The 16,757-nt window shown below is 46.2% G+C and overlaps 1 protein-coding gene across 1 annotated transcript in view; it reads right to left on the bottom strand.

The window, feature by feature from the left end:
- Window positions 1-437: 437 nt before the first annotated feature.
- VLDLR (very low density lipoprotein receptor) overlaps window positions 438-16,757 on the bottom strand; it is a 102,572-nt gene continuing 86,252 nt past the window's right edge. The window contains exon 19 of the mRNA XM_073634913.1: window positions 438-1,190. Coding sequence (XP_073491014.1) covers window positions 1,155-1,190 — 36 coding nt within the window. The 3' untranslated portion in view covers window positions 438-1,154. The remainder of the gene's footprint in view (window positions 1,191-16,757) is intronic.

Here is a 16,757-nt window from a genome sequence, read left to right as displayed (position 1 = left end):
TAGAGATGCAGACTAGAATACTGCAATCACTGAGCAGCAAATGATAGCACCTGTGATGCATTTCAGTTATCTTGCAAACCTGGCCTGTTAGTGGGCCCTGAGGACAGGGTTGATGACCACTGCTATAAAGGTTTTGCCAAGTCTTGACTACGCACCAATGTTTGGCATCTGCAAATTTGCAGTCTTTTATACTAAATGGCCTTTTGAAGGTTGCAATGTGTCTCAAGAACTAGAGTGCATTTATATGACTTCCTGATCAATCTGTTATGCTTATTCCAAGAAAACCTGGCTGCTAGGATTTTGTATAAGGACAGACCAGCAGTCTAATGCGGTGTCCAAGGAAGGCAGATGCAATTTCTACAGGTCAGTTTTTAATATGTGCTTATGGGTAACATTGCAAATATGCTACATTTTTACAAAATTAAGACCTCAGTCAATTTTATGTAAATCCATTTTTAATTTTGAAAAGAATCTCCAGTTGTTTATTGACAGGGCATTCACCCTCTGCATACCTCTAGAAAAAAGGTCAGTCAAGACAGATTTACAGCTGCATTCACACATACAAAATTTAAAGGTTAAGAAATTATTTGGCAATTTGAATATTAAATAACCCGTTTTGTTTAGTCTATTGCCATCGCCCCAACCATTTCAAAATAACAAAATCCAAAAAAGGTTTACAGAAACATATTTACAAATCAACAAAAACATTTCAAAGTGCTTAAGAATAGCGATTGTGTTCTCTTAAAGATATGTACAACTGCCTATACAAGTATGTACATGTGAATTCACTATATATATATAGCACAATGTTTCTTTGCTGGGTATGGCTTTCATGGAAAGTGCTTTTTACAGTACTTGGGTCAGTGGGAGTGTGATAATTGCTAATACTGGCAAAAAAAAAAAAAAGTTTGGGGGGAGGACTATAAATACATGGTAACCACATCAAGAGCTGAACAAGATTATTACGAAATATATACAATAGGCTTCCATTTCAATGTCCATTCATAAGAGGCTTGACATGTACAAAAGTCCTCACATACGGGGGGTTAGGATTTGTTCAGCTTCTGGTCTGGCTACCATCCAGAACAGAAGAATCCAGTTGAAGCAGTGTAGACTGAAGGAGAATGGTGAATGCCAACCATGTGCAGCTTTACTCACGACAGATCATCTTCTGTATTTACAACAGATATCTGAAAAACAAAAAGTTAAAAAAAAAAAAAAAAAAAAAAAAAAAGGAGGAGGTCATACAAAATTGTCACAGATCGTTTTAGAATTTGTAGAACAGGCATGGTGGCAGGCAGCAGCAGAACCAAAACCTAGAGAGATAGTTAAGGTCATACAAGCGGTTATGCTTTTATTAGAACCACCACTAACCTTCCCATTTCACTAATACTTTAGCCCACTATTCAGATATCTGCAAGGATCAGGCAGCTTGCTGAAGGTGTATGGAAAAGAAAAAAAAAAAAAAAGCCCACAAGTAGGCAGAGAGTATAGTCTTGTCCAACACAAGCACCCCTATTCTTTTTAAACAGGATATGCCCTTATTGCACCACATACCAAAAATAGGGAATATTCCCAATTACCGGGACAAAGCCATGCAAATTCCTTTATATCCAGTGGCTTACCCCTTATGCTGTACCATATTGCTGGTCCCTTGCAGTGCCTGGATTGTCCTTGTGATCCTGGACTATTCCTGCTGTGCTGTACCCACAAGTCCTTTTGATCCTGTACTACCACTGTTGTGCCAGGATTAGTGCCCCAACTGTTTGCTGTACCATATTGATGTTCTGAACGTGCCCCCTGCTGTGCCATATTGCTGTCCCATGACCCCGATGTGTTTCTCATGCCCTAGATTGAGATCTGTGGACTCCTTTACCTGCAGAGTCTCGCTGGTTGTAGCTCGTATGCCTGTGCATCGAATATTTCAGAAATAATCCTCATTTTTTGTATTGGATGGAATGAGATATGGGATATTCTTCATCCCAAGACTCCACTGTGGAGGACATTTTGGATCCTTTCATCCATCATACCTGGGACATTTTTTTTTGCTAGAACCAAAAATTCCATGCACATATGCTTTTTACACCAACATGAACCCAAGGCTTAGTTTGGTCACTGCACTTAAGACAAACATTTCCTGTGTATGACATCCAAGGCAATTCACATCAGCGTATATTAAATCATGGTGCAAGCCCAGTCAGTCAATGCACACAAATTCTTAATGACAGGATGCATGTATGCAAGATTTCCGCAATCCATTTTGAACCGGAACTCTGATTTCAAAATGCTAGATGGTATGTAAAAATGCAAAGTCAACATTGTCAAGAGCAATTTTCAGTATTTACTATAATTGTATAACTAACCAATTCTTAAAAGAATGTTATGGCCTAGTTTTACTAGGCTCTCCAGGGGGTCTTTTCAAAATCCTGTATACAGTGACCCAATTAACTAGAAGTGGCACAGACGTTAGATTTCAAGAATATGGCCACATTTCAATACAGTCCCAGCTATTCCCTACAATGTAATACAAAGCTCTCCCTCTAAATGTATGCCTTCCCACTCCCCCTACCATTCTCAACCCTCCTATCTGAATTTTTACAATTGTCGTTTGTTCATTTCATTGGCTAAAATGCAAAAAATCTATGGAGAAAAGTCTCAAAAACACAACCACCCAATTTACAATTACTCAGTCTTAAGTGTCAAGATATAATCCACAGAAGTGTATTGCTTAACTACCTGAATCAGACCTCACGTGCACAGCCTTGGCTTTGGTTTTTCCAGTGACAAACCAATATACATGAAAGATGACCTTGACGTTCAATACCCTTCTTTCTATATCCAACATGACTAGACATTACACTGATGGTAGCATGGTCCCCATTGTACTATAGGCTTCTCCCCCACCTCTCAGTCAGTTCAGCTACAGGTTTCATCTCACTGATGAAATATCCCACCAAGTCAGTTCTGACTAAGTAAACATTATATGAAGGGCTACCATTTCTCACTTTCTGAAAGAGCTAGTTGGCCAACTTACACTGACCCACTAGCTTTCATATCTTTGCAGTCTTTTATACTAGATGGCCTTGAAGGTTGCAATGTGTCTTAACGAGAGTGTCCAGGGAACACTGTTGATATCCAAAGACCGTGTTATAGACTATTACCTTCAGGACTGGGAACTTGCAAAGCGTTTGTGGATGCTGATGGGGCATCTCCTTATGATTAAGATGGGTAGACAAAAGGTAAACAGAACAGGCCCAAACAAACCAAGACCTGCTGCAAAAAGCTGCATCTGTAGACAGACATCCACCTGGTAGACTTTTGAAAAAAACTGTATGAACAGAGGACAAGGTGTTGGCCTTACAAAGCTGGTTTCAGAGGCTTAATGTCAAAATGCCCATGAAACTCCTACAGAGTTAATGCTGGAGGGGCTGTCCTTTAGGGGACCTTGCCGGAGAGCTAAGGGGAATACCCAGATAGGATCTCAACTTCTCACTGCCCTGCAGACACCACCCTTTAGACCTAAGACAGCACAGGGCACTATAAGATGGTATGATCTGAGAAACCTTAATTAAAAAGGTTATCACAAGGAAAAGCAAAGTCAGGAGGTTTTTGGAAAACGGAGAAGGCTGAAACATGTCTCTTAAAAGCAGAACTAAACCCCCTGGCATTTTAGCCTATGTTGAGCTGCACCAATGTGCTATTAAAATAGAAGCAACAGCAGTGCACTTGCATGTGTTGACTGTGGTCCATTACTTAATCATACAGTTTGTATGAATGTAGTGTTGCACATTCATGCATAAACATTAACAGCGATTGTGACATACAAGGAATCAAGATCTTTACATTTCTATCTATATACATTTCTTCAAAACTGAGTGAAAAATATAAAAGAATGTATAATGTAGTCTTGTGTGTCCTTTATTCACCTTTAACTTATTGTGCTTGGGGAAAGTTTGTCAGGTAATCTGTGCCATTCCACCTCTGCTCAAAACTCTCACCTTTCTACTTGCAAGTAATATACTGCTCCAGGTAGCAGTCCAGAAAATGACCAGTTACACTTACCGGTAACAGTATTTCTGGGAAGTCTTACAGGACAGCACCCTGAGAGATGACTGGTCCTCCTGACAAGAAACACAATCAAGATAGGAGGTTAAAAACCCCGCCCCTCCCTGTGCTCCTCAGTTGTGAAAAAGTATTGACCCACACCAGTGCACGAAAGTGAAACAAAAACACCTCCAATGTATAACTATATAATACAAACTGGGTGGGAAGTAGGCCTGCCGTCCTGGAAGACTTCTCAGAAACACCGTTACCGGTAAGTGTAACTGGTCATTTTCTCAAGTCGTCTTCCAGGACGGCACCCTGAGAGAAGAGCAAGTAGCTCAGGCCTACCTTAGGGTGGGACAACAGCCTGCAGGACCTTTCTGCTGAAGGCCAGGTCCTGGGGTGACAGAAGTTCCACTCTGTAATGTTTCAGGAACGTATTCTGACTTGACCAAGTTGCTGCTTTACAAATTTGATCTACCGATGCTCCGGCCCTTTCTGCCCAAGAGGTTGCCAGAGACCGTGTAGAGTGAGCTTTAAGATTAGCTGGGACTGTCTGATCTGTTTGCTTGTAAGCTATGGAAATAGCCTGTCTGATCCATCTAGCAATAGTCGTCCTAGAGGCCTGCTCTCCTCTTCGAGTGCCACAAAAACTGACCAACAGATGCTGTGACTTTCTGAACTCTTACTCTCTCTAGGTAAAGCAACAGACATCTCCTGACATCTAAAGTATGAAAAGCCCTCTCCTTCTCGTTCTGTGGATTGAGACAGAAGGATGGCAAGATAATCTCCTGCAACCCATGGAAGCGCGAAGCCACCTTAGGAAGGTACAAAGGGTCCTGCCTGAGAATGACTGTCCTCCAATAGGCGAAAAAAAGGCTCCTTCATAGAAAGAGCATGCAAATCGCCCACCCTTCTGGCTGTGGTAACAGCCAGAAGGAATGCAGTCTTAAAAGAAAGCAATCTAACTGAAGATTGAGCCAACGGCTCAAAAAGGTGCCCTGGTCAGGGCTTCCAAGACTAAAGATAAATCCCACGGTGGAAATTCCTTCCTTTGCACCGGGGAAAGTCTCTCTAGCCATCAAAAATCTCTTTACCAAAGGATCTAGAGCCAATTTAATATCCAGAAAGCTAGACAAAGCTGCCACCTGAACCCTAAGGGTCTTGGTTGCCAAACCTCGATCTACTCCCTCCTGCAGGAAGTCCCAGATTACTGGAACATCTTTCTGAGGGGCCCCTCTTGCTTCACACCAACGGGAGAAGACCCCCCAGACCCTAGCATAAATAAGTCTGGTTACAGGCTTTCTACTCAACAACGGTGTCAATCACTCTGAGCACCCCTTGTTGCGCAGGCTCTCCCTCTCAAAAGCCAGGCAGTTAGCCTGAAGAAACCGGGATTCGGATGGCAAAGAGGGCCTTGAAGCAGAAGATCCTGACTTCTGGAAGCTGAAACGGAGGAGATACCGCCCAGTTCCACAACATGGGAAACCAGGTCCTCTTGGGCCACCAGGGGGCAATCAAGATCAGGTTGCCCCTGGCCCAACTCAGTCTTTGAAGGATTCTTGGAATCAGGGATAAGGGAGGAAAGGCATAGGCTAGACTGAAACCCCATTCCTGAGCTAATGCGTCCACTCCCTCAGACCCTTGTTCTCTGGAGAGGGAAAAAAAAAAAAAAAAATCTTCTGACTGTTTGCCCTGCAGGCAAAGAGGTCTATCTCTGGCGTGCCGAGCTGCTGACAGACCAGGGAGAACACTTCGGGATTCAATTCCCATTCCCCCTGTTGGACTGTCTGTTGACTGAGGAAATCTGCTTTTAATGTTGAAAACCCCCCTTATGTGCACCACAGAGATCGAGGGTATTCTTTGTTCTGCCCATTCCAGAATCTCCTGCACCAATCTCATCAGTGAGAGCGACCGTGTACCCCCCTGACGATTCAGGAAAGCCACTGTCGTAGAATTGTCGGAGGGGATCTGAACCTCTCTCCCCCTGACTCTGCTCAAACGCTTTTAGAGCCTCCCTGACTGCTAGTAATTCCCTGAAATTGGACAAAGCAGTTCTCTGTAGTCTGTCCCACACACCCTGAGCCTGGAGCTCCTCTAGATGGGCCCCCCATCCCCACAAGCTCGCATCGGTTGTTAACCTGACAGGCTGTAACTGGGACAAAAAAGATGACCTGCCCCCAACCCTTGAGGGTTGAGCCACCAAAACAGAGACTTCCTTAGCTCTTGAGGGACGGAAACCGGAATGTCCACTGATTCCTTCTTTCCATCCCACGGATAGCAGGAAGCTCTGCAGGGGTCTGGAGCGGAGCTGGGCCCAAGGTACTGCCGGAATACATGAAGTCATGAGCCCTAGAATCCTCATGATCAATCTTTGGGGCACTACCCCCTGACGCAGGATTGAAGACACTGAAGAGACCAGTGCTTCTATTCTCTCCTGTGGGAGGATCAGCTTTTGCCCCACCGAGTCCACCCACAGGCCCAGGTAGAGCTTGGTCTGAGAAGGAGTCAGGGAGGACTTCTCGCGACTGATCAACCATCCCAGGGACTCCAAGGTGGATATCACCTTGTCCAGATCCAGGAGAAGGGAATCCCTGGAAAGGTTGTAGACCAACAGGTCGTCTAGATAAGGGATCAGAGAGATCCCCTGAATGTGCAGGTACAAGACGACCTCTGCAAGGATCTTTGTAAAGACTCTTGGGCTGGCCCCCAGCCCGAAGGGTAGGGCCTGAAATTGCCAGTGCTGGGTACCCTGATCTGTGCGAATAGCAAAACGAAGGAATGTCTGGTGTTTCGGCAGAATGGGAATATGCAGATATGCATCCTTCAGGTCTATGGTGGCCATGAAAACCTCCCTCAACAAATGCTTTCTGACCGTGTACACCGATTCCATGTGAAAAACTTCTTGTATCGCAGGAAAGTGTTTAATCTCTTCAGATTCAAAATTAACCGGAATTTTCGGGATGGTTTTGGAACCACGAAGATGTGGGAATAAAAACCCCATCCTCGTTGATCCATCGGTACTGGGAGAATGACCCTCTGGTCTGCCAACTGCCCCACACTCTATGAGACCTATAGCCTTTGTCCTTTCTTTGGGTAGGAAAATTAGAAACGACTGGGGAGGCCTGGAAGCAAACGCTAGTCTGTAGCCCTCTCTTATCCATTGAAGGACAAGAGGACTCCAGGCTACCTGTTCCCACTGTGTGACAAATTGTGCAAGCCTCCCCCCTACTTTGGTGCTGGCGTCACTTGGAGTCCTTGTCTGCGGCTTTTGGGCCGGAGAAAAGGAGACCTCCTTTTTGTTTGCCTTTCCCAACACCCCATTTCTTGCCCTCCTTACGGTCCTTAAACTGGTTGTTGACCTGGGGGGCCCCTCGAAAAAATGTTCTACCCTTCTTAGGTTTCACAGGAAATTTCTTTCCTTTTTCCGTGGATCTGGAGAGGGTCTGGTCCAACCCTGCACCAAACAGGAGGGACCCCTCAAAAGGTAGGCTACATAATCTCGTCTTGGACGTGTGGTCTCCATCCCAAGTCTTAACCCATATGGTTCTTCTGGCTGAAGAAGCGCTGCTGTCTTTGCCGAAGTACGTACGGACTCGACTGCAGCGTCCACAAGAAAGGCTACCGCCTTACCAATTACTTCCAGGGAGTCCAAAAGATCTCTGGACTTGGAAGCACCTGCCACATGATCTGTCAACTTAAGCCACATATCCATATTTCTGGCTATACAGGCTAAAGTTGGGCTTAATGTCGCCACATTGACCTCCCAGGCTCTGCGCAAAAGGGTCTCGGACCTACGGTCCATTTGGTCCCGAATGTTACCTGCATCCTCAAAAGACAGGTCTGATTGTTTAGACACTTGAGCCAAAGATGCGTCCAATTTGGGTAATTTAAAAAACTTCTCCTCCTCGAAAGGGCACCTGCGCTTCCAGGTCTTAAACTTTAGAAGTTTCTTTGCTGGCTCCTTCCATTCTCTTAAAATAATGTTTTTGAGAGACTGGTGGATAGGCAACACCCTGGACTGAGCCTTAGACAAACCGATACATTTTTTTTTTTTTTAAATTGTTTATATGTAGAACCCGGCCCAAATGGACCAACAAGATACACAGTATCACATTTATAACATGTTTAGTACAGAGTGACAAGAAAAGATGGTATTTTATAATTTGTTTCTTGGATCTTGGCGCAAATAGATGATTTATGCGTGAATCCAAGAATACGTTGTCTCTTTATGGTGTTAAACCTACAATCTAATTCCAACTCCCATTTCAATAGTCCCGGGGGAACAAAGTCTGTAGGGGGGGGGGGGGGGGGGGGGGGGGGGGAGTATTTATGAGACTGTAAGCCAATGACAACGTGTGTGGTAAAGCTCCCGTCTCTGTAAGGAGCGTCTCCAGGGTCGCAGGAGTCTGATTTCCGCAGGTGGGGGTGGGATAGAGTTGAGGCAGTATCGCAACTGAAGTGTTAGCATAAAGTCCAAACGGAATAAGCCATTTGGATTAGAGAATTCTCTGTGTTCTCCAATGTTCCCCATTGCTATAGTGGGATGCTAAGTGTAGTCCCTCCTCCCCAAAGTTTCCGGAAGATTCCATCTTCTAATCCCTGTTTGAATAAAGGGTTGCCTATTACTGGATATAGAGGTGAATTTTGGGATGTGAGAGTCATCTGGGAAATTAGTTGTGAGCATATTCTTGCCGTGTTACCTATCAGCGGGTGGCGTCTAAGCATTGTAGGTATGCCCTGATAACACCATGGGGTGCCCCATAGTGGGATACTGGTGTGGGATTGTTCAATACGAGTCCACAACTTGGTCTCTTGATGGCGACGCCAGTCTATGAGCCTTCCTAAATGTACCGCGTGATAACATGCACGGATGTTTGGTAGTGCAAGACCCCCGTTTTTTTTTTTTGGGGAGTACTAGTAGTTAGAGTCTGGGTCTTTTTTTTGCCCAAAGTCTGTAAAGGCTGATTAAAAAAAGAGATAGAGGGGATGCGTATGGGAATGGCCTGCATTAAATATAGGATTTTTGGTAGTATGGACATCTTCAAAATGTTGAATCGGCCTAGCCAGGAATGGAGACCAGTTTGCCAGTTGGTCAGGAGCGTTTTGATTTTTGCTAACAATGGGGGGGAAGTTTAGTTCATATAATTGGGATAATGATGGAGGAATATATGTACCCAAATATTTTAGGGCTCTATTTGTCCACTTCAGCTTGAAGCTGGATTGGAGATGTGTAAGTTGTGTAGGTGAGATCCCCACCCCCATCGCTTCTGATCTTGCAAAATTGATTTTTTAGGTGAGAGAGGGCGCCATATACAGTAAATTCTTTTAATAGATTTGGAAGTGAGATTATCGGGTTTGATAATGAAAACATCAGATCATCTGCATAAGTGGAGACTTTATGTAGGGTTTGGTTGATGGATACCCCAGTTATGTCTGAATTTAGTCTTACGTGGCACAAGAAGGGTTCCAGTGAGAGTGCAAAGAGTAGGGGTGAAAGTGGGCATCCCTGACGCGTACCGTTCGTGATTGCGAAGGTGTTTGAAGTTACTCCATTAACCCTGACCTTTGCTGACGGTGTGGTATAGATTGCAGAGATCCAATTCAGCATAGTACTTCCCAGGCCTATATGTCTTAGAGTGGCAAACATGAACGACCAGTTTACCCGGTCGAATGCCTTCTTGGCGTCTGTACGAAGGAAGACCGTCGGTGTGTTAGTAGTGATGGCTTTATGGAGTAAGTTCAAGACTTTGGTAGTGTTGTCTCGGGCTTCCCTAGATGGGACAAAGCCTACTTGGTCAAGATGTATTAAACTAGGTATCTGTAGTATTCTGGTGGCCAAAATTTTAGTAAACAGTTTTAGTTCTGTGTTCAAGAGGGATATTGGGCAGCAACTCCCACACTGCGTCGGATCTTTACCTTCTTTGGGGATCACTGCTATTTGGGCCTGTAATGTGTCTTGATGTAGTGTATTACCTTTGCCTAAGTCATTGAAAAGTTTGAGCAAGTGTTGTCCTAATGACAGGAGATGGGTCCTGTAGTATTGAATGGTCAGTCCGTCCGGTCCTGGAGATTTTCCTTTTTTAGCATTTTTTATCGTCAGTTGTATTTCTGATAATGTTATGGGTTCAGTAGAGTAGGCATATGAGAATTTGTTATATAGTCCGCTATGCGTTCAGTGGAGGGTGTGGATTGTATAATGTCTTGTAATAAGACATAAATTCTTGTGTAATCTGCTGGGGTATAGTCTTCTGTCCGGTAGGGCTGTATATGTGTGGGATATATGTCACCGCTTTCTGCACTTTTAGCGATTGTGCGAGTAATCTACTGCATTTATTGCCCGGTTCGTAAATTCTCTTTCGGGAGATTTGGAGTGCCGCCTTCGCTTTATATTGTAGGAGGTCTGTAATCTGTGTGCGTACTATGTTTAGTTCACTTCCCCGCGCTCTGGCCGGTGTCTGTTTGTGGTCTTTCCAAACTGCGTAGCTTGGCTAGGAGTGTTAATTGTGCAGTTTTGTTTTTTTTCAACCGTGCACCATGCTTTATAAGCACCCCACAGATCACCGTCTTATGTGCTTCCCAAATCAAACCCCCGTCTACATCAGCTCAAGTGTTAGTTTGGAAATACTGTGTGATTTCTTTAGTCACGTCCGCAACTACGTCTGGATTTTGTAAGAGGCTTTCATTAAGTCTCCACGGGTTTCTTTGTCCCCTAAAGTAGTCAGCTAGAGCGTATTGCATTTGCATTGAGACCTGAGCGTGGTCTGACCATGTGATGGACCCAATTGCCGAACCTTTGACCGCATGCAATTGGTTTTGAGGGATTAGGAAAAGGTCAATGCGTGAGTACGCTTGATGGGGGCGAGAGAAAGGTGTAATCTTTCACCCGGGTGAAAAAGACGCCAGACATCTGCCAGTTGTGATGCATGGAGTGCAGCGTGTACCTTCTTATGTGTACCTCTGGTGACTGATGAGGACCCTATAGAGGTGTCTTCTGCGGGAAGAAGGGGGATGTTAAAGTCACCTCCAATGATGAGTTGGCCTTCAGTAAATTTTTGGAGCACTTCTAATTGTCTCTGCACAGTCTTGTTGGACGTTTGGGGCATAGAAATCAGCGATGGTCACCTTAGCGCTACCTATGAGGCCCTTTAAGAACAGGAACCTCCCCATCGTGTCTGTCTTTATGTCTGTCAAGGTCCACGGAACTTTTGCTGAAATCTGAACAGAGACCCCCCTAGATTTGACTGCTGAGTGGGTAGAATGGTATACTGTTGGGTAGTGTCTGTTTTTAAGTATCGGTAGTTTGTTTGTTGTCCTTAAAGTGTCTCCTGTAGCAGCACAATGTCTGCTTTCATTCGCTTCATATCATTTAATAGCATACGTCTCTTCTCAGGGACATTGAGTCCTTTCACATTAAGAGTGATCACATTTAGTACCGCCATGCTCGCGGGTGGATTAAGGGTGGAGAGGAGGGAGGAAGGAATTGAGGAATAAGAGAAATTGTAGTTAATAGAGAGAGGATAGTTAAAAAGATAGAGATTTTAAGTGATCTGGTGTGTCCTGAGGGTAACGTCCTCAGTCGACACCTGTCCACAAAGTTAAGACTAAAAGTTTTAGCAAGTTAATGCTTCAACGCCCACCAGGGGTACCCAGGTTGAAGCGTTTACCTATTTGGAGGCGAGTCCAGCAGGAGCCAAGCGTGGAGGTCCCTGCTGTCCCCCAACTCCCACAAACCTAAAGTTGCATATGAATATGTGAACAAACATAGTAAACTTGTATAAACCAGGTGGCATTGTGACCACAGGTATGGCTGAAGGTTTCTTAACCCTGAGATAGTGCCTAAGGTCCCAGGAGCAACACTAAGGGAGACCGCTTATTGAGGGGGCGCAACGCCCGTTTATCGCTTCCGCATGCTCCCCGCTACTACCCCTCAGTTCCCAATGGCCACATGCTCTATATAAAATACAGTAAAGTAAAGAAACCGCCCCGGCCCCAGTTATCTGCCCGATTGCCGTCAATCCCTGCATCATACTCCATCATCCTCCCTCCTCCTCCCACCCATCACATATAATCATCCAGTGATCCGCACAGCTCTCCGATAAGGTCCCGCGTTCACCCCAGATATAGAGTCAGGGAAACGGCACTCACGGTCCCAGCTTTAACCTCAGATGAGCAGTTTGTGGTGATCTGTAATCCGGTCGGTGGTTCGATCTCCAACACTCACTCATTACCGTTGAAAGTCTCTGGGAGTTACTGTTCGTGGGTTGAAGCACAAGGGGGAGCAGAACCTCCTTCAGAACTCCGGCGAATATGGTTTCGAGCAGGCGTGGGAGGGGGAGAACAGTCACAAGTTCCCCGCCGATCACTGCCGTCTGATATGCACTCCACCACACATTAGTAGCGCTAGATCCAAAACATGGCAGAGTGGTGTCAAGACCCGGTGCGTTGCTGGCAGAGCAAGGGCCTAAAAATACACACGCTGCAGGGAAAGGGAGGGGGGGGGGGGCACATTTCAAACGGCTCAGCGTGGACGGTATGAGCCAGAAAAAACAATTAGGGCTGTCTAATGCAATGCAAGTGTTCGCCAATAAAAGTAAAAGGAGCAAAAAAACTTTAAACCATGAAGAAACTAAAGAGTGCGACAGCTTAGATCCCCACTTTGTTGTTAAGACTCACGGGTATTGTTTCCGGGCCTGATGCGGGAGCGGCCCCTGGATCGTTGGGTGCGTGCAGGTGGATTAGATCTACCTGTAGCTGGGCCAAGGCGTCCTGTAGGTCGAGGGATCCTCTGTAGCCAGTTCGGCACCGGGATTGGTTCTGCCTCCATAAAGGCAAAAAGAGCAGGGAGGTCTGCTGGAGTGCGCAGCGTGAAAGATGCCTGCTCTGTCCGGAAGGTGACCGCCAACGGGTAACCCCACCGGTATGTGCATCCTCTCCTTCTCGCCACCTCCAGCACTGGTTTCAACATGGCGCGACGCTGTAGCGTGGCTCTGGAGAGGTCCGGAAGAATTTGAATGTGGGCACCGTCAAATTCGATTTCTCCCTGATCCCAGGCATTCCGCAGGAGGGTTTCCTTCTGAGCGTATTTGCGTAGCCTGCACAATACATCTCGGGGTCTAGCGGGATCTGTAGATTTGGGCCCCAGAGTACGATGTATCCTATCGATTTCCAGGTTAGGAGGTGGGTCTGCCATAAGCATGCGGAAGATCGCTGTCGCCGTTTCGGCCAAGTCTTCAGGACCAGTGGCCTCCGGGATCCGCAAGTTATTTCGGCGGCTGCGATCCTCCATTTCCTCTAAATGTAGTTGCATCTCCTGGGTCCCAATGAGTGGGCATGTTGTGATTGTTCCAGAGCTTGCACTTTATCTTCCAAGGCAGTAAGTCTGCTTTCTCCTGAGGTGACACGATTTTCCACATTGTGCAGATCTGCTTTTACCTCCTGAATGTCTTTACTATGTGCCTCCTCTATTCTCAGGATGAGGGCCTCTATGTCCGCTATTGTAGGAAGGGCTCTGAGCATGCTGCGGAGATCTTCCTCTATGGGGGGCTGTGTCGATGAGGTGCCCTCCATATTTGAGCAAAATATTGCCGGTGATCCCATGAGGGACATAGGCGCTTGTGTGTAAGCGGGAGGAAGACTCTGCGATCCCACAGAGGTAGTAGCCATGGAGGTTACACGTGGTGCGGCCACTATGGCGCCCGGGGATAGGACTGTTTTACCATTAAAAAAGTGCGGTATCCCTGGTTGTATAGTCCAGTGGTTAGATCCTTGTGTAGATGATCGTGTCCTGTATCATTTGGCGTTGTTCATGCCTTGTTCACATGAATTGAAAGATGCTTTTCGGTCCGTGCGAGCAGGTTCGGGCAGGGAGCTCCAGCCATGCACGTCTTCACTCAGCCATCGCTAAGCCACGCCCCACCCCCAATACATTTTATCCTGTGCAGAAATCTGTGCCTCTGGCTCCTGGATATCCTCTGAAGCATAAATTGCCCCTAGGAGGCCCTCCATATCATCTGTAGAGAAAATATGCCTGCCTGGTCTGGAGTATCCCTCTTCCTCGTCTTCCCCTTCCTCGAGACTACGACCGGGGTCTTCCACCTCCTCCGCAGAACCCTGAGAAGATGGCGGTCTCTGTGGTACAGTTCCTAATTGTAGAAGCACTTTCCTGGGAGGATGAGCCCTCTCTGCTATCCTGCCTAGTATTAAGGCTAGCCTGAAAAGCTTTAAGGGTGGACAGCATTTCAGATTGAACTGAGAGGAAATCTCTGATAACTTCTGAAGTCTCCTTCCTAGACAACTTGTGTATGCACTTGTAACAAAACGGCTTTGTGTGCTCTGCTGCCAATTTGTCATTGCAGTACCCACACCTCCTGGATCAGGAAGGATTTTTGGACCTAGGTCTACTGGCAACACTCTGGGTCTCTGTCTGCAAGAAAAGAAGCCTGTTTTCGCCAGAAAAAATTGACCAAAGACCCCCTGTGAGGGTAAGGTTAGAGGAACCACCCCCTCCCTTACACCCTCCAGCCTGGTAGACTCACCCCCAGTGGCCTCCAAAACGGCTGCTGAAGTAGACTCTTCTTGCTCCATTTTAAAGCAAGCGAGTAGTGGACGCCTGCTCCTTGCCCAACAATGCTGCCCCCACTGACAGGAATCTAGATCCTTTTAAAAGCTGGTACCGGTAGTCCCTGAGCAGTGGGCTCCCTCCTCACGCCATTCTTAACGCTGCCATCTTGCCGAGGCCTGCAGGGCCGGAACCGCTCTAGCGACAGGTGCGCCGTGACATCACTTCCTCCAAGCGTCGAACCACCACAAAATGGCGCTGACGGACAAGCACACGCCGCCAGCGACTGGAGCCGAGAGCCAGCAGATCCCTGCACATGAGACCGCTCAACATACCCACAGGAGGGGGGGGGGGGTTTACCCCCGGCTAGGAGGCAGATTGGATGGCAAGCTCAACCTTTTGACTCCGGTAAAGAGAGGGGGAAGCAGGAAACATGGTCCCTGGAGTTCTGGAGACTCCCAGTGCCCAGGATCCTCCAGTTCTCACGAGGGGCTCTTCACCGCCCCCCTGAGAAATAGGGAAAGGAACACCCCAGGAAGGGCAAGCCCTACCAGACCCAGAGGCTTCTCAAGCCTGCGGTCTAGCACCCAGGGGGAGACTTCCAGCCCATGGCCTTAGGTCTATTGGCAGAAAAAAAAAAAAAAACAAAAAAAAACAAACACCTTTCGCTGTGGGGAAACAATCAAAAACTGAGCAGCACAGGGAGGGGAGCACCGAGGGGGGCGGGGTTTAACCTCTACCTTGATTGTGTTTCCTGTCAGGAGGACCAGTCATCTCTCAGGGTGCCGTCCTGGAAGACGACTTAAGAAATGTCACCTTCCCTGCACTAGATGGGTGCTGGCTCTGTATGCAAGATACAAGCAAAGAAATCCGGATAGTCAGACTCCAAGTTAATGTCTTTTTTGAATGGAAAACTGTTCATACAGCAAAATGGAGTCACAAATATTATATCTGCCGCATTTCACACCTCTTTACTAGTGCTTAGTCACAGCTATGACTAAGCACCGGTAAAGAGATGTGAAACGCATCAGCTATTTTATCTGTGACTCTGCTGTATGAACGGTTTTCCATTCAATAAACAAACAGACATTATCTTGGAGTGCAGCTATACAGATTTCTTAGCTTGCTCCTTTCTACTTGCGTACTGGCATGAATGATCTTAATCCCTGGATCCTCCTATGGTCTCTCTCCACTAGGGGTCCTGTTAGACTTCCCTTTGGTAGCTATTGGTGGGTGCATTTTCCTTTAAGAAGCTTCTCCAAGTTCTGGGGTAGGTCTCACCCAAGGCATGGAGACATGTGAAAACCGCTCAGCGCAATTCTGTATAAAACTTTACATTTATTGGGGGGGGGGGGGGGGGGGGGGGAAACACACTTACAAGAAAACCACTTGGTTTACAAGCATAGACACGTCTGCTCAAGTCACTTCCAGTTCCTTGTGCTTCCGCTCATGTGCAGAGGAACTGGAAGTGACGCAAGCGGACATGCATCTGGAAATCGTGTTTGTATGCTTGTAAACAAGTGGTTTTATTGTAAGTGTGATTTCAGCACAATGTGTAAACATGAGTTCTGGACAGACACGTCCACTTGCGTCCCTTCCGGTTCTTCGCGTGCCTCCACTCATGCCCTACGTGTTAAGTCACCATCTAGAGGCCATAAGAGGATCCAGGCATTGGGAGAGGTTTGAGCACAGAGGTGATTGAGTAGCACAGAAAATTCCCCTGAGCAAAATAGGCGATGGGTGAATAATGGACACGAGAGACTACATTATACAGTGTTCATTTATATATTTTTTCACCAACTGTTTTGAAGAAATACACAATATAAATTTAGATGAATCTTTGAATTATGCAGAGGGATATGTAGCGGTACAACCTATGTGGGTGAACACCTTTTAGTTTGTTTTAAATGTATTTGAATTATGAATTGGTAGCATGGGAGTACCACATTCTTTTACGTTGAGCCTTTAAATGGCTGGTGATATAACTGATCTCATCTGCAGCTCAAGAGCTTATTCATGGCATGCCTTATGGTAATAAAAAAGAAACTGTCACTGATTAGTGGCACATTAGTTAAATGTCTGTGCAAGGTAATAGCAACTTAGTTCAGAGAAACCTTGATCCCTAAAAGGTTGCAGGAGTCCAGCCTGAACA

This window comes from Aquarana catesbeiana, linkage group LG01 (assembly GCF_042186555.1).
Source record: "Aquarana catesbeiana isolate 2022-GZ linkage group LG01, ASM4218655v1, whole genome shotgun sequence".
Lineage (NCBI taxonomy): Eukaryota > Metazoa > Chordata > Amphibia > Anura > Ranidae > Aquarana > Aquarana catesbeiana.
This window is presented reverse-complemented; position numbering and strand designations above follow the sequence as displayed.